At 45.3% G+C, this 25,065-nt stretch overlaps 1 protein-coding gene across 2 annotated transcripts in view; it reads right to left on the reverse strand.

The window, feature by feature from the left end:
- Window positions 1-6,452: 6,452 nt before the first annotated feature.
- The window catches only part of LOC135548371 (roundabout homolog 1-like), a 190,196-nt gene continuing 171,583 nt past the window's right edge, over window positions 6,453-25,065 (reverse strand). For both annotated transcript variants that reach the window (XM_064977904.1, XM_064977905.1), the window contains 16 exons: window positions 24,800-24,921; window positions 21,823-22,057; window positions 19,665-19,786; window positions 19,217-19,388; window positions 18,223-18,420; window positions 12,351-12,377; window positions 11,371-11,413; window positions 10,958-11,112; window positions 10,360-10,713; window positions 10,111-10,224; window positions 9,640-10,018; window positions 9,036-9,535; window positions 8,770-8,919; window positions 8,410-8,634; window positions 8,019-8,209; window positions 6,453-7,889 (listed from right to left, as the gene is read on the reverse strand). In XM_064977904.1, coding sequence (XP_064833976.1) covers window positions 7,875-7,889; window positions 8,019-8,209; window positions 8,410-8,634; window positions 8,770-8,919; window positions 9,036-9,535; window positions 9,640-10,018; window positions 10,111-10,224; window positions 10,360-10,713; window positions 10,958-11,112; window positions 11,371-11,413; window positions 12,351-12,377; window positions 18,223-18,420; window positions 19,217-19,388; window positions 19,665-19,786; window positions 21,823-22,057; window positions 24,800-24,921 — 3,002 coding nt within the window. In that variant the 3' untranslated portion in view covers window positions 6,453-7,874. The remainder of the gene's footprint in view (window positions 7,890-8,018; window positions 8,210-8,409; window positions 8,635-8,769; window positions 8,920-9,035; window positions 9,536-9,639; window positions 10,019-10,110; window positions 10,225-10,359; window positions 10,714-10,957; window positions 11,113-11,370; window positions 11,414-12,350; window positions 12,378-18,222; window positions 18,421-19,216; window positions 19,389-19,664; window positions 19,787-21,822; window positions 22,058-24,799; window positions 24,922-25,065) is intronic.

Here is a 25,065-nt window from a genome sequence, read left to right on the forward strand (position 1 = left end):
TAGAGTCATGTGCATTTAGATTTGTTAAATAGACTGCATAATGCTTGTATACCAACATGGATTGCATTTGGTTCATTGTCCTGGAGCACATGCATAAGGTTTACATTTGCATACAATCTACAAACAACAACAAACAGCACGCAGAAATACCATTTTAATTGGATTGTAACATTTCTGGGAATGCTAACATGCTCATTTCATGATATTTTAGTAGATTGAAATAACAGGGAGAAGACATGTCTGTCCCCTCACTCCTCTCCTATTCCTAAATGGTGAAATTAGAGTACAGAGGACTGCGAGTGGCTCCACACCACTGGCACCATTACTGGTAATAATTTAAACAGTAAGCGACAACTCAAGGGTTCTCTCACCAGCTTGGTATTCGGAGGATTGTCACAAACCACTCCTGGAGTGACTCGTTCCACTGAAGCAGGAAATTAACACGAGCAGAGTAGACACCGGCATAGAGAGAGAGAGGCAGACAGACAGACAGACAGACAGACAGACAGACAGACAGACAGAGAGAGACCGTGGGCTACACTTATCGACAGGAACGTCAAAACTAAATAGAAGGATATGGAACAAAGAGTCATGAATATACCAATGTATTATATTGCTACTGACAGGATAGATAATTTACATTTTATCAACTGATTTTGGGAATTGAATGACTGTGTGTGAATGATCAAACAGAACATACACTACATGAACAAAAGTGGGCACCTGCTCATCGAATATCTCATTCCAAAATCATGGGCATTAATATGGAGTTGGTCGCCCTTTGCTGCTATAACAGCCTCCACTCTTCTGAGAAGGCTTTCCACTAGATGTCGGGACAATGCTGTGGGGACTTGCTTCCATTCAGCCACAAGAGCATTAGTGAGGTCGGGCACTGATGTTGGGCGATTAGGCCTCTGCGTTCCAATTCATCCCAAAGGTGTATTATGGGGTTGAGGTCAATGCTCTGTTCAAGCCAGTCAAGTTCTTCTTCACCAATCTCAACTAACCATTTTTGTATGGACTTCGCTTTATGCATGGAGGCAATGTCATGCTGAAACAGGAAAGGGCCATGCCCAAACTGTTGCCACTAAGTTGGAAGCACAGAATCCTCTGTACAATGTCATTGTGTGCTGTAGCGTTAATATTTCCTTTCAATGGAACTAAGGGGCCTAGCCCGAACAAAGGAAAACGACCATTACTTTGCCAAACTTTGCAGTTGGCACTATGCATTGGGGCAGGTAGCGTTCTCCTCAAATCCGCCAAACCCAGATTAATCCGTCGGACTGCCAGATGGTGAAGCATGATTCTTCACTCCAGAGAACGTGTTTCTACTGCTCCAGAGTTCAAAGTTTAGCTAGCTTTACACCAATTCAGCCGACACTTGGCATTACGCATGGTGATTTTACACCTGCATTGCTTGCTGTTTGGGGTTTTAGGCTAGGTTTCTGTACAGCACTTTGAGATATCAGCTGATGTACGAAGGGCTATATAAATACATTTGATTTGATTTGATTTTTGGCTTGTGTGCGGTTGCTCGGCTATGGAAACCCTTTTGATGGAGCACCCGGCGAACAGTTATTGTGCTGACGTTGCTTCTCGTGTAAGTTTGGAAGTTCCTAGTTAGTGTTGCAACTGAGGACAGACGATTTTTACACGCTTCAGCACTCGGCGGTCCCGTTCTGTGAGCTTGTGTGGCACACCACTTCACGGCTGAGCCGTTGTTGCTCCTAGTCAATTCCACTTCACTATAACAGCACTTATAGTTGACCGGCACAGCTCTAGCAGGGTACAAATTTGATAAACTGATTTGTTGGAAAGGTATGACTTTGCGACCTAGCATCTTTTATCTTGGCTAGGTCACAGTTGTAAATGATAACTTGTTCTCAACTGGCCTACCTGGTTAAATAAAAATTGACAGTGCAACGTTGATAGTCACTGAGCTCTTCAGTAAGGCCATTCTACAGTCTATGTTTGTCTATGGAGATTGCATGGCTGTGGGCTCGATTTTATACACCTGTCAGAAATGGGTGTGCCTGAAATAGCCGAATACACAAATTTGAAGGGATGTCCACAAACCTTTATATAGATAGTGTATATTACTCAAAAGGGGTAAACCAAAATGAAATAAGAAGTTCTAGAAACTCATACATGTAAAGTGGGGGTTGCCTGCAAATGCCTCAGTCTTGATGAGCGGGCATGGCCTGATTCCATGGAAACAGTTTGGCATAGAAATTAAGGCAACAATTAAGAGCCATTTCATCGTCCTCTGGAGATAGGGTTAGGTAGTTAGATAGGATTTGAAGAGAGAGGGAGCCTGCAGAGAGGGGCATTAAATCGCTCTTTTCAATGTTTAATTGACTCAGCATGGAGGAAAGGGATGAGGGGAAAGGATGGAAGGGGAAAAGAGGGGAGAGGATGGGGAAGGCATGCAGTGTGTGTGGGTTAAATTGCATGGGCAGAACAGAGGAGGAAGTGACAGGGGATTACCCTCTCTCTTTTTTCTCTCTGTCTCTCTCTTCCCCCCACTGAGTAGTGCTGCTCTGCTGTGAGCTGGATTACAGGCAACATTCGCACTGAGCTAAAGACCATAGCTGCCGCTTTCAAGGAGCGGGACTCTAACCCGGAAGCTTATAAGAATTCCCGCTATGCCCTCCGACAAACCATCGAACAGGCAAAGTGTCAATACAGGACTTTGATCAAATTGGCTCTGACGCTCGTCAGATGTGGCAGGGCTTGGAAACCATTACAGACTACAAAGGGAAGCACAGCCTAGAGCTGCCCAGTGACACTAGACTACGAGATGAGCTAAACTACTTCTATGCTAGCTTCGAGGCAAATAACACTGAAACACGCATGAGAGCACCAGCTGTTCCGGAAGACTGTGTGATCACGCTCTCCGCATCCGATGTGAGTGAGACCTTTAAACAGGTCAACATTCACAAGGCCGCAGGGCCAGACGGATTACTAGGACGTGTACTGCGAACATACTCTGACCAACTGTCAAGTGTCTTCACTGACATTTTCAACCTCTCCCTGTCCGAGTCTGTAATACTAACAAGTTTTAAGCAGACCACCATAGTCCCTGTGCCCAAGAACACTAAGGTAAACTGCCTAAATGAAAACCGACCGGTAGCACTCACGTATGTAGCCATGAAGTGCTTTGAAAGGTTGGTCATGCCTCACATCAACACCATTGTCCCAGAAACCCTAGACCCACTCCAATTTGCATACCGCCCCAACATATCCACAGATGATGCAATCGCTATGTAAGACTGCTATTCATTGACTACAGTTCAGCGTTCAACACCATAGTGCCCTCAAAGCTCATCACTAAGCCAAGGACCCTGGGACTAAACACCTCCCTCTACAACTGGATCCTGGACTTCCTGACGGGCCACCATCAGGTGGTAAGGGTAGGTAACAACACATCCGCCACACTGATCCTCAACATGGGGGCCCTTCAGGGGTGCATGCTCAGTCCCCTCCTGTACTCCCTGTTCACTCATGACACCAAATTTGATTTGATTTGAGAGCTTAGCACTGGGGTAGACCTTCCTGCTGGAGCACCAGGGAGATAGATGGTGAGGAACACATACTGATGGAGGACTGAACACTTCAATCATGGCCCATTGACTTTATTTTGTTAACTGTCACAAAGGAGAGGCTATTGATTTTAATATCTGACCAAATGGCATTCCAAACCCTGGCACTAGACTAGCTGTGATCACCGAGAACTGAAACCCAGAGAGACAGAAAATCAAGCAGTATTCATCACATTAAAGATCTCTACTGTCCACGTTCAAGCAGCGCTCTGTGTTAGTGGGTTTGCCCTTTGAATTTGACTGTAAGTTGTTGAAGAGGTCTCTCCTCTCTATAATGCAACCATGTGGTTCCAGTGTGGTTTGAGGCCCATGGAAGCCAGGCAACACTTCCAGTCTCTCAGGACTGCTCTAAAGACTCCCTTACAAGTAATGCCCCTCTCCCTGGGTAGCAGCATCTGAGGCTCTCCACACTAAGGCATAATGAAGATAGATAGACTCTGTTAATTTGCTGATGTTGACAGAAAAAGCATGTCTCGACTCAGCTGTGATCCATCATCAAAGCCTGCACACTACTCTGATGGCCACGTGTGTGTGTGTGTTCTGTATGTGTGTGTGCATGCTGCTTATGCATTTTGTACCCTTAAAGGCCCAGTGCAATCAAAAACCTAATTTCCCTATGTTTTATACACTCAGTGGCCAGTTTTTTAGGTACACCCATCTAGTACCGGGTAAGTCCCCCTTTGCCTCCATAACAGCCTGAACTATTTGGGGCAATGACACTTTGCTCAATTGTTATCAAGGGACCTAATGTGTGCCAGGACAACATTCCCTAATGCCAGTACACCACTGCCACCTGCCTGTACCATTGACACCAGTCAGGATGGGGCCATGGAATGCTTACCCAAATCCTGACTCTGCCATCAAAATGATACAACAGGAACCAAGATTTGTCCTCATTTTTTTTTAAATGTTCCACTCCTCTATTGTCCAGTGTTAGTGATCGTGTGCCCACTGGAGTAGAACCTGGTCGTCTGCTGCAATAGCTAATCTGTGACAAAGACCAATGAGTTTCGCCTTCCGAAGATGCCATACTGTACAACACTGTTGTACTGCGCCTTTATTTGCCTGTTTGTGGCCCATCTGTTGGCTTGCACGAATCTTTCTCCTTCAACTTCTCATCAACGAGCTGTTTTCACCCACAGGACTGCCGCTGACTGCCGGCCATTTCTGAGATACTGGAACCAATGCGCCTGGCACCAACGATCGTACCACTCTCAAGTCACTTAGGCCACTTGTTTCTGCCAATTCTAACGTTCAATCAGTAACTGAATGCATCACTGCCTGTTTGCCTGCTTTTTATACGTCCACGTGACTCACTGTCTGTAGGAGTGAACCATTTTCGTGAATGGGGGGGTGTATCTAATAAACTGGCCACTGAGTGTATATATTTCCGAACTATGAGATTGGAATAAAACTGTTAAATTGTGAAAATTATGATAATGCCCTTTTAGAGTACGAGCTGTTTGAAAAGGCTGCCTTAAAGTTCTGTTGATTTTGGAGGGATGGAATCACTGGGCAGTAGATTAGTTAATAGAACAACAAGAGAGTTCCAAACCTCTCTGCAAATAACAGCTCGTTTTCAGTTTTACCCTCCCCACTCAGACCACTCCCAGATAGTCCTAGCAAAATTCCTGCTTGAGAAATTGCTCTTTGCTAAGAAGCTATTTTTGTTTCTTTTTGACCATTTTCATTTAAAACAATCACAGTAAGTTACTTAATTATTACCCCAAAATTATTTGATATTGAGATTTAAAAAAATCCCGGCTCCATTGGACCTTTAAACTGAGTAACTTCAATATCTTGATAATGATGCAATATAGAATTTAAGTGAGGCCCACCAGATGAGTCGGTAAAAAACTGGCATACGGCCTCTCCACTTTACTGTAAAGCAGTAAATCTGAGTCATCCATTCACACAGACAAGAGAATTGCGCAGGGGAAATATAGATGATTACCTAATTCATGGAAAGAGCAATCAGGATAGAAATGCTTGAGTATGACTCAATCAGCAAAACCTACTGTGGGACCACAGGGAATTACATAGAGGAGGCAGATAGAGTGGGCTAGAAGCAGAGGAGGCTACAGTGTGGTCTTTCTGGGTTAATTGTGTCGACCCTTTATGGTACTGAATTAGCACTGTGGTGACTGGGGCGGTTGATGTTAATGTAGGTAGCTAGCCTTTACAGACAGCCCTGTACAGCTGCCGGGACACTGGTTTCATTCCACTCTGATGGAGAGAGGAGAGAGAAGCTCCAGCTAATAACAGCAACCTGTCCCATCTCTCATGGAATGCAATTGTGTAGTTCAATCAGTGATTGGACTTCCAGCAGCTCAGCATCTGTCTCCTGCTCTGCTCTCGCTGATTATGCAGAGATGTACTTACAGTTAAACAGTACGAACACATTAGAATCTTTCTGGAGGAATCTGTGTGTGGGTGGCTGATGGACAGGTTCTTTCTCTCCATCACAATCTTGCGCTCTGAGGAGGACAAAGAGAAGAATTTTGGCTGCCGCTCATAGCTGTAGTTTTGACTGCTATCCACCCCCCCACTACACATACACACACATGGCACACACACGGCACACACACAGAGCCACACCTGTGCTCGGCTCCACAGCGTCTCTTTCCCTTTGACAGCACACATCTGCTCTGTTAATTAACCACAAGGGTTCATGAGTGAGGTTAATTAAGCAGCGTGTCATCACATTCCCATTAAGAATAGGCTTTTGGGTGGCTCTCCCTCTTCCTCTTCTTCTTCCATTTTCCTTCTTCACTTAAACCTTGTATTAGGATGTATTGACTGTGAACAAAGATTGAACCACAAAAAAATTCCAAGTGGACACTGTCATTTGAAGACATTTTAATAATAAATAATGTGGTAAAAATGACAATATTTTTTTAATCCCCGTTTATAACATACTCAGTAATGACATAACATGGCTGACATAACATGGCTGACATCATGAACATAGTTGCAATTCTTTAAAACATGGAAAACTCCAAACAAATGTCAGGTGTCCTCAGCGAACAATGTTTTACACATTTTGTAGATGTACCAAAAGCTCGGCCTAGATGTAGCCATAAAGAACCTAAACCCAACATGCTGTTCCACTGCCAAGCAGCATGATTTTCAAGTCCCAGTCTTTTGTCACCAGTTGTCCTCTTTCTGTAATTAGAGTCCTTCTTTAAGGGTAAGTATTAATGTCACTTTCCTCTGCCCTCTGTCTTGCTGGGAAACAATGGTGGATGTGTCACTGTGTACTGGTTGCTCATGGAGAAAACGCTAACCATCATCAGGCATGGAGAAATCCATTTTCCAGGATGTATCCATCAACGTTCCCTACCAATGGGGCTTTCTCACCCTTCTCTATCGGCTCAATGTATCCGTCAGCTTGTCTACTGTCTCTCTCACTTCCTCATAAGTGCAATTTTAGACATGAGAGTATAGTCCGATTAACACAGTAGTTTGTGTCATTATAAAGTTTGAGTCCAAATGAACACTGTGGTTTGAATGAAACCTAAACTAGACAGGAGAGTTAAGTTCCCATCCCAACCCCTAACAGAAACATAATATTAAGATACTCAACACTGGTTCAATCGTGTATATAGACAACGATTAACAAGATCAGTTGTATCATTGTTCCTCTTGTATGACGGAAGGTCATAGATAACAATAGTTTAAAATAAAGTTAAGTGATTGTGCTTTTGAAACCAAAGTAGAACAAATAATGCACATCGACAAGACCAACATCAATAACAAAACAATAACAGTGCATTACAAAAATACATTAAAAACAAATGTAAAATTCCCATTGTAGCAATTTTTGTGGCAGTAAAATTAACAAACAATTTACAAGATGGATAGTGATGTCCAAATATTAATTACAGGGGCAACAGACATGTACCACATCAGGTGGTCCAAGACAAGGTATCTGTATACACTGACAACAGCCATCTAATGTGCATGTACTTTCATTGAGGCTGTGACTACTTTCATCGAGGCGAATGGAAGCCAGTTCTCTAGCAACAAGTCAAGTAAACAATGATCTAATGGTGCTTCATACCAGTGAGTTAACAGACTCAAACGCGAATGCACCTTTTTTCTCACTTTCTTTTTTCCTGGAAGATGGACATCTAATGAGAAATTGTAATAAGAAAAACAAATATTCAATATTGTTCCGTTTTTTTGTTGTGTATGATAAGAAAAGTAATTTACATAATAGTCACTGAATTGTGATGTCAGATCCCCTTTCCTTTTCTTCTCCCATGATCCTCAGCTCTCCAGAAGCTGTAGACTCAAGACACAAGTTTATAATATAACCCCTTGAATAATGGCCATAAAAAGAAGATCATAGACATACTAGATTTTCAACTAGGAAACTAGTAAATGGACACTTTATGAGTATCTTGTTCTCACCTCTAGCTCCTCTTCCTGGGTCTGGAAGCCTGTGATGCTGGGGAGTGTGTCTGTGGGGTTCCTGCGGGCCCCATCTCTCCTCCGTCCCCCTGAGCCCCGGGAGGACATGGAGCTGGAGGAGCTCTGGGCCTGGCTCTGGCCCTGCACCGAGGGGAAGGAGGGCCTGCTGTACGGGGGGATGTCCTCAGAACCTGAGACAGAGAGAGATGGTGGTTGGTTAAACACATTCTACTTAGTTTGTGCTGGATAAACTCCATTGTGATGAATCATCGAGTTTTCAAGGGGATTTATTTTGACATGTAGGAACCACATACAAGCATAATGTTATAAAGCTCATATTTGTACTTTGTTCACAAACCACATTGGAAGTACACTACAATGCAGTAAGTACCTGGTGGCTGACAGGCTTTGCTGCTCCCCTTGCCTCCCTGTGGAGTCCTGTTCTTGTCCTGGCCCTCCCGTCTCTCTACAGAGCCCTCTCTGGTCCTCTGGCCTCCTGCACTCCCTCTCCGGCCCCGACCCTCCCCAGAGCCAATCCTCGGGAGCGTAGCACCTCTCGCCTCATAGTCACACCGCGGCGACATGTGACTAGGGGACTTCAAGGGCATGCATGAGTCTGAGGAGAGAAGAACACAGACATGGAAATTTGAACTTTATTCACCAAGGTCATTCACCAAGTACTGTATAGCTAGAGAAGTCAATGTGAGAGCTGTTCCATGCAGTGACCCATATCTCAGACCCAGTCCCTTACCATCTGTGAAGTCGTTCCTCTTCAGGTGACCTTGGTGGCCAACCTGGGCCTGGTGCTGCTTGTGCCTCTTGGGCGGTCTCTTCTGCATCACTGCAGAGCTCATGTTGCTGTCTGTGGACAGTGGGCTGCTGGGACGCTGGTGCCTTCGCCCTGAAGTCACAGACAAACAGTCAGTCCATGAAAGTTTTATCTAAGAAGGCATATCTATGCATTTTATTTCTGATATTTTCCCCTGATCCAGTTTCCTGCCCCTCTCTCCTCCTCACCTGCTGGTCCTGTGTCCTCCGGGAACCTGGCCATGCGTAGGCCTGCTGTGTAGTCTCCAGTGTTGGCCACAGCCTGGGCGAAGTCTGCGTCTGTGAAGAAGGACCCGTCTGAGGAGCTGACGGCGCTGGAGCGTCCTGATGAGCCGTTGTCCTCCTCGGAGGCCGAGCCCCAGCCGTTAATCATGGAGCCCGTCACGGAACTCTCCAGATCCCCTGTGCTGGAGGCCGGCGTCTGCTCTAGCCCCCGGAGGTGCAGCCTGCGTGGGGAACGGGGGTGCTGGTGGTGGCGCAGTTGCTGGTGGGGCTGGTGGTTATTTTGGTGCTGGTGGTAGTGACTCTGGGCCATGTCTGCATCCATCTCATCCCCTGCCTCTTCTTCATCCTCCTCCCCCTCTTCCTCCTGGCCGTCAGTATCCAGTTCCAGGGGGCTGGAGATGTAGCCGTAGGTGTGTGGGGGGGAGAGGGGGAGCGGGGAAGGAGGGGGGCTGGCCACGTGTTGTCTAAGAAGGGAAAAAGGGAAAGGATCAAAGCATTGATTAATACAATTGGCTGACGGTTGTAGCTGGGATGAGTGAGATGCAGTGTGAGTTGGGCTCATAGTCACCTGTGGTTGTCTGTTCCATTGTGTAGGCCGTTGTGCTGGTCTCCCTGGGGGGAGGGGGTGAGAGTTGCCGTAGACTGGTGACTGTAGGACAGACCCTCGGGGGATGAGGCTGCCCCTCTGACAGGGGGGGTGGGACATCTATCCATCCCCTCCTCCGCCTCCTCCTCCTGCATCTCATCCGGATGCAGGTACATCCGTGAGGGAAGCATTGGGCATAGGGCATCTGGGTTAAAGCTTTTTTCCATGGGCAGGGTATATTCGTCACAGCTCCGGCTTGGTGGGGGGTTGGCAGGGGAAGGGGGCAGAGGTTCACCCCGGGTCACTGTGTTCGTTTTGGGCAGTTTGGGGGTGCGAGTTCCTTTCTTATGACTTTGGCTCCCTGCAGAGGCAATCGAACAAACTCTTAGAACATACTGCAGAACAAATACTTATTTGTCCTATTTGCTATGATCCGGGTAATCAGTGTCTCACCAGAGGTGCTGTTGCTGCCCCTGTCAGAGCTGTGGAGGGAGCCTCCTGTGTTGTGTTCGTGGGCCTGGTTGTACGGGACGGTGCCTTGCAGAGGCCCATCTCCTCTATAGTGGTCTGAAGACACAGCAGATACAGAGAGAAAGAGACAGAGTTAAACAGATATGTAGACTACACATAGTAACACAAACTGAAGTAACTTCCCAAATACCCTCCCTCCCACCACTACTACGCTATGTCCAATCCTCTCACCTTTATTGAGCCTGTTGCTCTGCTCCATGATGTTGTACTGCATATGTGCTTTCTGCAGCTGGGACGGGGGCTGGTTCCAACAGCGTATATCAGCGGCCCCTGCCGCGGCCCCTGCAGCTCCAGCCTTGTTAAGGATGCTAGACTGGATGAGCTGGGTGGTGGCGTAGGGGGTGGGCTCGTAGGGGGTGGGTGGCCCTGCCCCTGGGCCCATGTAGCACAGGCTGGGGTTGTTGAAGGTCTTGAGCTCATTGAGTTTGTTGGAGAGGTCCACGTCGCTGTACACGGCCTGTTCAGACCCCAATAGACCCCCTTGCTGGTTCTCCAACTGGCTGCCATAGTTGGCGATGCAGTCAGCTGAGGAGAGGAGATCACATGGGGATAGGGTTAGAGACACTTTACCTATTCATTAACTCTTCATTAACCCTTCACACAGGAAGTCACATAACACCATTAATTATCATGTTGAAGCCATGTTTCATTTCCATGATAAACCTCATTGCTTATTTGATTTGCATTATATCTCCATACTTTAAGTTCCATTGCTGGGGCCTGACCACTATCACCCCCAGACGAGGTCTGTAGCTTTAACGGTACTGACCTGGGCGGCTGTAGGTGGTCATGTTGCTGTCGCTGGTGCCGTTTCCAGTGTTGCAGCAGTTGATGCTGCAGTCTTTGTGGTTGGCACAGGCGTTGGGCCAGGAGTCTGGGAGCCACGGCTGGTTCACACTCTCACCCATGTTCAGCAGCCCGGGTCTGAACCAGAAGCATGCAACCAGAACCATTATCACACAGAACAAACAGGGTTTCAGTCAGGGATGGGCATGGGAGTTTTTGTCCTCTGTCATTTTTCAGACAGGGGGAGACCTCCCTCTGGTGGTTCAGGTAGGGAATACACTGCTGTTGTTTTTACCACTTTCCCTCCTGCATTTCTGAACACCATCATAAGTGCCCTATATAGACAGTGGGGAAATCATATCCAGTCAAGTGTACACGTAAAAGCACACCCCTTACCTCCCAGCACTGCAGACCGACTCTCCTCCTCTCTGATAGTTCACTGATTTAAAGAAAGAGAACAAATGTGAGAAACACAAGTAAGCAACCTGCACGACAAATGAAAGAGGGAATCCAGGTTGGTGTGACCTGTCTGTCACTCTGTACTCATACAACTGTCCTTAGGTCAGTCTGACTCATCACATCTGATAGACACATCCTGTCATGAGTCACACTCTGCACGCACGCACACACACACACACAAACGCACACGCATATCAACACACAACTGGGGCACTTGGCATTGAGAGGTGCACATGTAGAAAAACAAAATCAGTGCCAGAGTGTTAAACATGATATCTTGACCCTGAGGCACACTTCACAATGACTGATAACCCTTCAGTTCAGACACGTCCTCTTCACTGGAGGGTGAGTCATTTCAACCACATGATTAGATACACTTTACTACTTCTACGGTCACTGTGGGAAGGACAAGTGGGAACATGGGACTGTGTTTATGCTTTGTATGGCACTAACTGCCTCTCTACTTGTCACAAAGCACAGTAACTCAGCAGCACTCTAAACTGTCTTCACCACAACCACAGGGCAGGCCAACTGGTGGCCATGTTGTGTGTCATTGTCTATGCCTGGTCTAAGAGGGTGGGATAGGGATGGGCTAATGACCTCTTTAGGAGCTGTCTTCCCCCTGATTCACCTTATGTCAGAACATCCCTTTGTGTAGCTCTGAACGCACCTCCCTCCGTGAGATTTTTAAATTGACATAATTGGTTTGTGGATATGAGGCCACCAAAGATAAACACTCCATTAGCTGTTTGTGTATTGGAACAGATTGTTTGTGAGTGCTGGGAGGAACTGAGAACATAGAGAGAGAACTGTGTTTGTGTACAGGTATCTCTGAATCATAGGGGCTTCAAGGTCAGAACACATACCGGTAAATAACAAATACATGTTTACAGCTGAACACATTCCTTCATACATACCTGTAGGAGTGAAGGTGAAAGATGGAACTGCAGGAACAAACCCAACCCAAACAGAGGAGGAGCGAATAAAAAGAAAAGGAGGTGGGAGAGAAAGAGAGAAGAAGGTTAATTTATTGATTGCAAAATAGACATTTTGTAAGCCTGTGAAAAAAGCCCCACAAAAACTGGCAGACATATTGACGCATGCACGCACACTCAAACACACACACACACACACACACACACACACACACACACACACACACACACACACACACACACACACACACACACACACACACACACACACAGCGTCAGATGAGGCTCCCTGTCCTCCATCAATCAGGAACATGTGGCCTTGTGGGTAATGGAGGTCACCTGTGGTCAGACGGAAGGAGATAACAGAGATAGCAGAACACGTGTCATATTACCTGGGTGACAGGCTTGTCCCTACTCTAACTGTGCCTCACCGGGGAGAGGAGGCGGGCAGCGCCCTGGAAATGAGCCCTAAATGTCAGCGTTTGAATGTCAGCGTATTCTGGGATATGCCGGCTCATCGTCACTACCCTTTGAGGTCTTCGAGTCAGGAGAGAAGACCAAACCCGTTTTATTTCATTTCTCCATATGAGATATGGTTATCATGCTTCTTACTTTGAGGATAAAAGCAGCTGACACTAGGCAAGTCACATTATGGGCTACTGGAGAAAAACACACATTAATGTAAAAGCATTGGTTTCATGTATGTTAACATTAGAAGCCTCCTCCCTAAGTTTATTTTATTCACTGCTTTAGCACACTCCGCAAACCCGGATGTCCTAGCCATGTCTGAATCCTGGCTTAGGATGCCACCAAAAATCCTGAAATGTCCATCCCTAACTATAACATTTTCCGACAAGATAGAACTGCCAAAGGGGAGGAAGTTGCAATCTACTGCAGAGATAGCCTGCAGAGTTCTGTAATACTATTCAGGTCTGTGCCCAAACAATTTGAGATTCTACTTTTAAAAATCCACCTTTCAGAAACAAGTCTCTCACCGTTGCCGCTTGCTATAGACCCCCCTCAGCCCCCAGCTGTGCCCTGGACACCATATGTGAATTGATCGTTCCCCATCTATCTTCAGAGTTTGTACTGTTAGGTGACCTAAACTGGGACATGCTTAACACCCCGGAAATCCTACAATCTAATCTAGATAACCTCAATCTTACACACATTATTAAGGAACCTACCAGGTACAACCAAAATCAGTAACCATGGGCACCCTGTAAGATATCATCCTGACCAACTTACCCTCTAAATACACCTCTGCTGTCTTCAACCAGGATCTCAGCAATCACTGCCTCATTGCATGCGTGCGTAATGGGTCCGCGGTCAAACGACCACCCCTCATCACTGTCAAACGCTCCCTAAAACACTTCTAATCGACCTGGCCCGGGTATTCTGGAGGATATTGACCTCATCCTGTCAGTAGAGGATGCCTGGTTGCCCTTCAAAGGTGCTTTCCTCTCCATCTTATATAAGCATGCCCCATTTAAAAACTGTAGAACTAAGAACAGATATAGCCCTTGGTTCACCCCAGACTTGCCTGCCCTTGATTAGCACAATAACATCCTGTGGTATTCTGCATTAGCATCGAATAACCCCCGCGATATGCAACTTTTTAGGGAAGTCAGGAACCAATATACTCAATCAGTTAGAAAAGCAAAGGCTAGCTTTTTCAAACATAAATTTGCATCCTGTAGCACTAATCCCCCCAAAATGTTCGACACTGTAAAGTCCATGGAGAATAAGAGCACCTTCCTCCCAGCTGGCCACTGCACCGAGGATAGAAAGCACTGTCACCACCGATAAATCTACGATAATCAATAATTTCAACAAGCATTTTTCCACAGCTGGCCATGCTTTCCACCTAGCTACCCCTACCCCGGCCAACATCTCAGCACCCGCTGCAGCAACTTGCCCAAACCCCAACCCCCCTGCTTCTCCTTCACCCAAATCCAGACAGCTGATGTTCTGAAAGAAATGTGAAAACTGGATCCCTACAATTCTGCCGGTCTAGACAATCTGGACACTCTCTTTCTAAAATGATCCTCCAAAATTGTTGCAACCCCTATTACTAGCCTGTTCAACCTCTCTTTCGTGTCATCTGAGATCCCCAAAGATTGGAAAGCTGCCGCGGTCAACCTCTCTTTAAAGGGGGAGACTCTCTAGACCCAAACTGCTTTAGACCTATATCCATCCTGCCCTTCTAAAATCTTAGAATGCCAAGTTAACAAACAGATCACCGACCATTTCGAATACCACCGTATCTTCTCAACTATGCAATCTGGTTTCCGAGCTGGTAATGGGTGCATCTCAGCCATGCTCAAGGTCCTAAACAATATCATAACCACCATCGAAAAAAGACAGTACTGTGCAGCCATCTTCAACAACCTGGCCAAGGCTTCGAACTCTATCCATCACCACATTCTTATCGGCAGACTCAACAGCCTTGGATTCTCAAATGATTGCCTTGCCTGGTTCACCAACTACTTCTCAGATAGAGTTCAGTGTGTCAAATCGGAGGGCCTGTGGTCCGGACCTCTAGCAGTCTCTATGGGGATCCACAGGGTTCAATTCTCAGGCTGACTCTTTTCTCTGTATATATCAATGACGTCACTCTTGCTGTTGGTGATTCTTTGATCAACCTCTATGCAGACGACGCCATTCTGTAAACATCTGGCCCTTCTTTGGACACTGTGCTAACAAGCCTCCAAACAAGATGAACACCATACAACACTCCTTCCGTGTCCTCGAACTGCTTTTAAATGCTAGTAAAACTAATTCCATGCTCTTCAACCAATTGCTGCCAGCACCCACCCGCCCGAATGGCATCACTACTCTGTAAGGTTCTGACCTAGAATATGTGGACAGCTACAAATACCTAGGTGTCTCATTAGACTGTAAACTCTCCTTCCAGACTCGCATTAAGCATCTCCAATCCAAAATTAAATCTAGAATCAGCTTCCTATTTCCCAACAAAGCCTTCTCTCTCATGCCGCCAAACATACCCTCGTAAAACTGACTATCCTACCGATCCTTGACTTCGGCAATGTCATTTACAAAATGGCCCCCAACACTATACTCAGCAAACTGGATGTAGTCTATCACAGTCCCATCCGTTTTATCACCAAAGCCCCATATATCATCCACCACTGTGACATGTATGCTCTTGTTGGCTGGCCCTCACTATACAGTGGGGCAAAAAAGTATTTAGTCAGCCACCAATTGTGCAAGTTCTCCCACTTAAAAATATGAGAGAGGCCTGTAATTTTCATCATAGGTACACTTCAACTATGACAGACAAAATGAGAAAAAAAAATCCAGAAAATCACATTGTAGGATTTTTTATGAATTTATTTGCAAATTATGGTGGAAATAAGTATTTGGTCACCTACAAACAAGCAAGATTTCTGGCTCTCACAGACCTGTAACTTCTTCTTTAAGAGGCTCCTTTTTCCTCCACTCGTTACCTGTATTAATGGCACCTGTTTGTTATCAGTATAAGAGACACCTGTCCACAAAAGTCACACTCCAAACTCCACTATGGCCAAGACCAAAGAGCTGTCAAAGGACACCAGAAACAAAATTGTAGACCTGCACCATGCTGGGAAGACTGAATCTGCAATAGGTAAGCAGCTTGGATTGAAGAAATCAACTGTGGGAGCAATTATTTGGAAATGGAAAACATACAAGACCACTGATAATCTCCCTCGATCTGGGGCTCCACGCAAGATCTCACCCCGTGGGGTCAAAATGATCACAAGAACGGTGAGCAAAAATCCCAGAACCACACAGGGGGACCTAGTGAATGACCTGCAGAGAGCTGGGACCAAAGTAACAAAGCCTACAATCAGTAACACACTGCGCCGCCAGGGACTCAAATCCTGCAGTTCCAGACATGTCCCCCTGCTTAAGCCAGTACATGACCAGGCCCGTCTGAAGTTTGCTAGAGAGCATTTGGATGATCCAGAAGAAGATTGGGAGAATGTCATATGGTCAGATTAAACTAAAATATAACTTTTTGGTAAAAACTCAACTCGTCGTGTTTGCAGGACAAAGAATGCTGAGTTGCATCCAAAGAACACCATACCTACTGTGAAGCATGCGGGTGGAAACATCATGCTTTGGGGCTGTTTTTCTGCAAAGGGACCAGGATGACTGATCCGTGTAAAGGAAATAATGAATGGGGCCATGTATCGTGAGATTTTGAGTGAAAACCTCCTTCCATCAGCAAGGGCATTGAAGATTAAATGTGGCTCGGTCTTTCAGCATGACAATGATCCCAAACACACCGCCCGGGCAACGAAGGAGTGGCTTCGTAAGAAGCATTTCAAGGTCCTGGAGTGGCCTAGATCTCAACCCCATAGAAAATCTTTGGAGGGAGTTGGAAGTCCGTGTTGCTCAGCAACAGCCCCAAAACATCACTGCTCTAGAGGAGATCTGCATGGAGGAATGGGCCAAAATACCAGCAACAGTGTGTTGAAACCTTGTGAAGACTTACAGAAAACATTTGACCTCTGTCATTGCCAACAAAGGGTATATAACAAAGTATTGAGATAAACTTTTGTTATTGACCAAATACTTATTTTCCACCATAATTTGCAAATAAATTCATTAAAAATCATACAATGTGATTTTCTGGATTTTTCTTCTCATTTTGTCTGTCATAGTTGAAGTGTACCTATGATGAAAATTACAGGCCTCTCTCATCTTTTTAAGTGGGAGAACTTGCACAATTGGTGACAGACTAAATACTTTTTTGCCACGCTGTATATCCATCGCCAAATCCACTGGCTCCAGGTCATCTGTAAGTCTTTGCTAGATAAAGCTCTGCCTTATCTCAGCTCACTGGTCACCATAGCAACATCCACCCATAGCACGCGCTCCAGCAGGTATACTGCACATGTCATCCCCAAAGCCAATACTTCATTTGGCCGCCTTTCCTTCCAGTTCTCTGCTGCCAATGACTGGAATGAATTGCAAAAATCTCTGAAGCTGGAGTCTTATATCTCCCTCACTAACTTTAAGCGTAAGCTGTCAGAGCAGCTTACCGATCACTGTACCTGTACACAGCCAATCAGTAAATAGCACAACCGACTACCTCATCCCCATATTATTACTTACCCTCTTGCTCTTTTGCACCCCATTATCTCTACTTGTACATCATCTGCACATCTATCACTCCAGTATTAATGCCAAATTGTCATTATTTTCACCTATTTATTGCCTACCTCCCTACTCTTCTACATTTGCACACACTGTACATAGATTTTTCTATTTTCCTTTTCTTTTGTGTTATTGACCGTACGTTTGTTTATGTGTAACTCTGTGTTGTTGTTTTTGTCGCACTGCTTTGCTTTATCTTGGCCAGGTCGGGATTGTAAATGAAGACTTGTTCTCAACTGGCCTCCCTGGTTAAATAAAGGTGAAATAAAAATTAATTTAAAAAATGTGATTGAAGTGAAGAAATTCAATTACCCTGGTGACACAGAGGACAGTGTCCCATCTCTAACATGTGTGTCAGAGGGCTTAGGTTGCCAGTGTTGAGCTGAATGATCATAACACTAACCTAATGTCCTCCCTCCATCCACCTCCCCACATCTAATTACTATCACCATCCCAGTCTCTTCTCATATCCTTCCAATCTCTACTCAACAAAATATTATCTGGGTGTGATCAACATTTGATACTCTACTTACTTAATAGATTATCCTATTTTCCCTAAACCTAACCCTAAACTTACAAAATGTCCCCAGTTGGTCAAATTTGTGTTTTTCTTGCTTTTCTTGATCCCCACAAGTATAGTTAAACATGTCCACCGATATATACACCCAAAGCCACATCCACTACGGACCTTTGCGTATTCCGGCGTAGCTGCTGCTGAGGCCGCTCCTCTTCTTGTGGTGGCGGTAGAGCCACACACTGAACACCATGAGAACCACCCAGCAGGTGGCACCGATGCCCGCGATGAACGCCGGCTGTTTGACCACGTCTGAGATCTGAGACAATGTGTCCTGGTCCTCACGACTGTCCATCATCTGACCTGTAGAGTCTGGGGGAGGAAGAGGAGGAGAGGAGATTGACACCAAGGACGTGTATATAGTATACTCCATCATAGAACATTGACAGGGAAGAATTGAGGCGGATCCTGAAGGACAAACATAAATCCTTCAAAACATTAAAGTTCAACTGATGGGCAGGAGTCTGCGATGGAAAACAACATTACAGTATGGAGACATGAGAGTCAGCTGAAAGGAGATATCTCTAAATACATCTGGTCACATAATCTGTCATGGAGAATGTTCTCATTCTCTGCTCATCAGAGTGCTAGGCCAAGAGGTGAACTGGAGTGAATGGACTTCATCATGTAACTCGAAAAGCTTTATATTGGTAATGTGAAAAGGCTGGAATGTACTAAGACGATGGAGAGGTGGAAAACCGAGTTGATAATGTCTGTGCTTTTTGTCACATATAGTGAACCTGAGACTAGGGAAGGAGAGGCTGAATGCTAATTATTTAATTAACTAAAGGCATTGTGAAATAACTCATGTTGGGACATTAGACAGACACCTGTACATACACCTTTACATTTGTCATGGTGAGAACTGACACAGTGTGCAAATCACACAGACCATCTATCACATGGCTATAACTGAAAAGACCTAAGACGTGTAGCGATTGAACTGGTGTTGACCTGAAGCTTGTGAGTCGACAGACATAGATAATGGATTAACACTGTTAATTGACCTCTTCTTTTCTTGGTACTGAGATCAGATAACATTCTTAATGTGTTTTTACATGATCTTAACTTAAGGGAGACTATCAAGTGTTACAGTTGAGCAGCTCACCAAGTTGAAAGAAGGTGACATCACTCTTGACCCCTGGGCCAGCACCGTTGCTAGCGGCGACCTCCACACTGTAGCGTATCCCTGGCGCCAGGCTGGGGATTAGCACGGAGAAGGTGGAGCCATCTACTGTCCGGTTGACGTGGTAACGGCTCTCATTGCCCAGGCACCAGATCTGTAGAGGATAGGGTGAAAGACGGAGTGTGATGGTGAGAGTCAGTGGATTTCTTTTCAGTAAATGCAAACACTGTATTTGATATGACATATCAACATTAGCCCATGACAGTGCCTCACATCAATGTGCTTAGTCCACCTCCGCTGAAGCAACTAAAAACACAGAAACCCAAGGAAGTGAGAGGGAGAAAGTGGGAGGCTTGAGATTCTGCTCCATACCTCTCTGTTTGTTCCCCACTTTCCTTCAGCAGAAAATCAAACCCTCTCTCCATCTTACCTTGTACTCCTGTACCATTCCGTTCTGTTCCTCCTCAGGAGGCGGTTGCCAAGCGACCAGGATGGCGGTCCCATTGGCATCACTCTTCGTGATGGTAACACCTCGGGGGGCTCCACTGGGAGCTGAGATGGGAACAAACACAGATGCACATGATGACATCAAAGACACCCACTCTTATTTGATCCTGTACATGTCACAGCTCGCCTCAGCGTCTGCCATGTCTCTTACTGAACATTAAAGGACATTTAGTGACAATTCAGATCACATGCAACTGCTTCACCTGCAGTAGTCAGATTATTCTCAATACAATAGACGATGCAAGCTTTTAACAAGACTACTGTTACTGAACAGTATGATCATAAAGAGCCTATGAACAGCATGTGGAATAAATACAGATTAATATTGTAGAAGTTTTAAATTGTAAGGGTATGGAACTAGAGTGAATAGCCACAGGGCACAGATGTCAGTTCAACGCATAGTTTTGATTTACATTTGGTTGAGTTGTCAACCTTTATTTATTTGATTTTATCTTTATTTAACTAGGCAAGTCAGTTAAGAACAAATTCTTATTTTCAATGACGGCCTAGGAGCAGTGGGTTAACTGCCTGTTCAGGGGCAGAACGACAGATTTGTACCTTGTCAGCTCGGGGATTTGAACTAACGTGCATTCAACGTGAAATCAACAAAACATTTTACCATGTCATTGGATTTAGGTTAAAAGTTAGGTCAAAAAAGATGAAATGCCCTTACGTTGATTACTTTTTACAAATATAATCTGTTTTCCAGGTTGATTCAATGAATGTCCTCACATTTATTTTATTGGTTGAAATGATGTGGAAACAATGTTGATTCAACCAGTTTTTGCCCAGTGGGTACTTTGTATGGATGTTGTGATAATTGGTAGTATTTGTAAGATGAAGATTTAAAAAAATGTGTATACACAATGTTTTCTCTGACAAGCTGGGGCACTGAATGTTCCACATATCTATCTATCTAACCTAGCCCACTAGATGTTCTTGCAATTATCTGCATAAGGGTATGAAACCCACATGAAGCCACAGGTCCATGTCGCAAGTTTGTCACCAGTATAATACAGGAATTGACTGAGCTGATGTTGTGATGAATGGTATGTTGTTCGAGCTCTAGTAATGCCTGGAGGCTTTGTGTGCTGTGCCACGGTGGTGGTGGTGGTGGTGGTGGTGCTAGTCACCTGATGAAAGCAATTCAAGTGAATCAGTAGCGCGTTGGCCTCAGGAGCTTAGTCATCGCCTAGTTAAAGATAATGAAAGCAGGCATGTCTGTTGTCTCGGGCTGGCTGGGGCTCTACGCATGAACTCAGAAAACAATTAGCAGCGCAATTTGTCTGCACAGCTGCTGCTACACACTCATCTATACAGAATACAGACACACGTCAGCTTTAAACAATGTGAAACTCTCAAAACTCAGCAATGTTGATTACTATGCAACAACCATACAGTAACACTAACACATCTCCGGACCAATTAGCACACTTTATTTGGATAGTACAGATATTCCATCGGTAAAAGCTCTGTAGATAGTATGACCAACTATCTGTTGATAAGCAACTGCTTGCTAAGGTTACGGTTAGGTTAGAATAAGGGTAATGGTTAAGGTTTGGGCTAGGGTAAGGGTTAAGGGTTAGGATAAGGGCAGTAGAGGCTTCTGAGGGGAGGACGGCTCATAATAATGGGCGGAACAGAGTAAATGGAATGGCATCAAACACATGTATTTGATACCATTCCACGTATTCCGCTCCAGCCATTACCACGAGCCCGTCCTCCCCAATTAAGGTGCCACCAACCTCCTGTGGATAAGGTTTTAGGTTAGGGTTAGAACTGGGGTTAGTAGAGAGTTGAAATATTACTGATTGTCTGTAGAGCATCTACAGATGGACTATCCAAATAATGTGTTACCGAGATGTGTTATGGTTTCTCAGAAATCTCATTCATTTATTTTTACATGTGAAAGGTTGATTTTGTCAACCACTTCCCTGGCCTACTAAAACTCTCACAAAACAACCTACTCCATTCTAATACTATAACTCATGTATTTATTCTCCACTCAGACTTCCCATCACTACCCTCTTTAACAGAAGCCCTTGACCCCTGATCCCTGACCCCTGGCCTCAGCCTCTCACCTTCCTCAGGCGTCCTGGCCACCTTCACTTCGCTGTCCGCTCCCTGGAACTCATCAAAGAAGGGACGCACTTTGAACTCATAGGTGACCCCCTTCTTCAGCTGAGGCACCACAGCACCGTCCTCTCCAGGGTTCCGCACCTCGAACACGCCCCACTGCCCCCCCGGCTGGCCCAGCTCCGCAGACGCCCTGTACATCACCTTGTAACCCTGGATGTATGGAGACTGCTGCTCCACCTAGTGGCAGAAAGGGGGAACAGATTTTAGGGTTTCTTAGAAGGCATCTGAAACACAACATCATTTTATAAGCAGTGTTATGACCATGTGTTCTCACTTTGAACTTTGGAACACATTCTAACGCCAGAAAAAGGAACCCTACTGTAAATTAGTCTATTAAATTGCTATATCATTTTGGTTGCCATAGCCGCTGATATTTAATATTATAGTTCCAACCAAAACTATTTCATAGTAAGCCCTGGGATCTATGACACAAGTGTCAAAGAGCCATTTCAACAGCAGGAAATGGTACAGCAATCTCAGATGTTTGACCAGTGTGTCACATGATGAAATAAAAAAACAATACACATTATAAAACCATAACTCTTCTGCCGCGTTTGTTGGGATGTTAACCATATAATGAACATCCTCCAGGAGAAGTCTTTAGTTCTGTGCTATGTTGCCCCCCAAGCCCACAGGGAGAGCTTAGGTTACACCCCCTGTCATCTTCCAGAGCTCAGAGAAACCACATCATGAGGTCATCACCAAGCACCAGTTTCCTGAGAGCCTGGGACTGGTTAGGACACTGCCAGGAGGGCACGCAAAGAAAAATGGGCCTCAGAGTTAGGTATCGTAGATATGGCAAGGAAGCTAGGACTTCATAAGCACTTTATGAATGACTGGGCCCAATACGTTTTACTTGACAATGGCCCATAACAAAGTGTTCTCACCTATTTTAAAGGGGATCATGTTAATTTGTACTGTCCAGTGGCCCTATTAATAATTTTCGGTCCAAGCGGAAACCTCAAAAACTCCCCAGGCAGCCAAGTTCCACAGACGATGGCCATGGGGAAGCCTTCTCCCTGTCAGTCTGGCTTTGGGCCTGCTCAGCTAAACTATTTACATTGTGTCTCTGTTTAGTACTGCACCCCTGACATGTGCTCATTCATCACTGAGCCCCTTGGCCCTTCCTGGGGAAGAGAGGGAGAAAGGCCTCACAACATATACAAGTCCTCTTTCATAGACCAGGATCAAAACTCACTCTGTCAGCACAGGTGGTCTTGATTAGGCCATTGGTACACATCCTATCCATAGCTCCACACAACTGGCTATACAGCACAGTCTATGCTCTATGCCTACAGACTCAACTATATGTTCTGTAGTACATTATTTCTCAATGAATCAAATTATATTTGTATAGCATATTGTGAATATCAGGCGGTCTTCATTAGGCCATCGGTCCACATCCTACCAGAGGTTGAAACAGGTTCAGGGAACAGAACCGAAAACCGTAAAATAACAATCAGAACCGGGAACGAAAGTGATCTATACTGTTCTGGAACAGAACCGTTTAGGGAATCTTTTTCTAGTCTCAGACAAAACACAAGAAAGTGCCTATGCAAAACCTTCACTCAGTCACTCAGAAACTTTTTCCAGTGTCTGACTGCTAGCTGAAAATCTTTACGTGTGTGTACGTGTGTAGGCTACCTGCCCCTCCCCCTCCGAAGCACAGGCTACTGTAGCCTGTTGATGTTAAAAGCGTGATTCAGAAATTAGGGAGAGAGATTTTTTATTAGAGAAGAATGGATTAACTTTTTCAATGCTACTTAAGGATACTTTAGTTATCATATTTCACATTGTAAGTCCAAAAAGGTAAGACATAAAAAAATATATATTTATATTTCAGAGGTTTAAAAAGGAACAGAAAGGAACAACAAACTTTTTGGGGATTGGAACTGGTTCAGAACTTGACTTTGCTGGTCGGAAAATTAGAAGGGAATGAAAAAAATGATGGTTCTGTTCAGAATGAAACGATTGGAAAATAATTTAGGTTCTAACTCCTGCATCCTACCCACAGCTCTACACAGCTGGTTATACAGCACATTCTATGCTCTCTGCTCTATGCCTCAACTTTGTGTTCTGAAGTACATTATTTCTCAATCAAATTAGCCTATTGTGAATATCAGTTATAGCCACGCAAGCACAGAAAGGTTTAGGGCAGGGGTGGGCAAACTTTTTGGCTCAAGGGCCACATCGGGATTTTGAAATTCAATGGAAGGCCACATTTTATGGGGGACCAATTGTTAAAATCAATTTGCAGGGGCCTCCTGGGTGGCGTAGCAGTCTAAGGCACTGCATCGCAGTGCTTGAGGCATCACTACAGATCCGGGTTTGATCCCAGGCTGTGTCACATGGGCTGGGAAACCCATGAGGTGGCGCACAATTGGCCCAGCTTCGTCTGGGTTAGGAGACAGCTTGGCAGGCCGAGATTTCCTTGTCCCATTGCACTCTAGCAACTCCTGTGGCGGGCCGGACACATGCACGCTGACACGGTCGCCAGGTGTACGGTGTTTCCTCCGACACATTGGTACGGCTGGTTAAGCGGGCATTGTGTCAAGAAGCAGTGCGGCTTGGCTGGATCGTGTCATGAGAACGCACGGCTCTCGAGTCCGTGCGGGAGTTGCAGCGATGGGACAATTGAATACCATGAAATTGGGGAGAAAAAAGAGTTACATTTTTTTTTGTATTTTTAATTTTTTAATGTCTCACGGGCTGGATTGAAGTTCCCCGGTGGAACAGATACCGCCCGCGTGCCCCCCCCCTCGGTGTAGGGAGACCAACAGACCATGCAGTCTAAGAAGCTGGTAGTAATCATTCACAATCAGCTGACACAGACAGACACTAGGGTCACTTTTCCTTAGGATGGTCGGTATCTGCAGACGGCCCAGGCCCAGTTAGGTCGAGGGTCAGGGTTCTACTCACCGTCCACTGCACCCTGACAGAAGAGGAAGAGAGGATGGTGGGGTTGTGGAGATGGATCACCACATCCCCCAGCTCCCTCTGGATCTGACGATGGTCTACCCCCTGGCTGGTGGGAGGGGTGTCTGAATGGGGACACAGAGAGAGTTAGCTCACTCAGACACTCACTTTGCCCTTGCCAACCAGCTGGTTACAATATGAGGACCACTAAGTCTCAGTGTCTCTGACATCAGCTAAATGTGACTCTATCATCAGGTAAAGCTTGTAGA

Source organism: Oncorhynchus masou, chromosome 11 (assembly GCF_036934945.1).
Source record: "Oncorhynchus masou masou isolate Uvic2021 chromosome 11, UVic_Omas_1.1, whole genome shotgun sequence".
Lineage (NCBI taxonomy): Eukaryota > Metazoa > Chordata > Actinopteri > Salmoniformes > Salmonidae > Oncorhynchus > Oncorhynchus masou.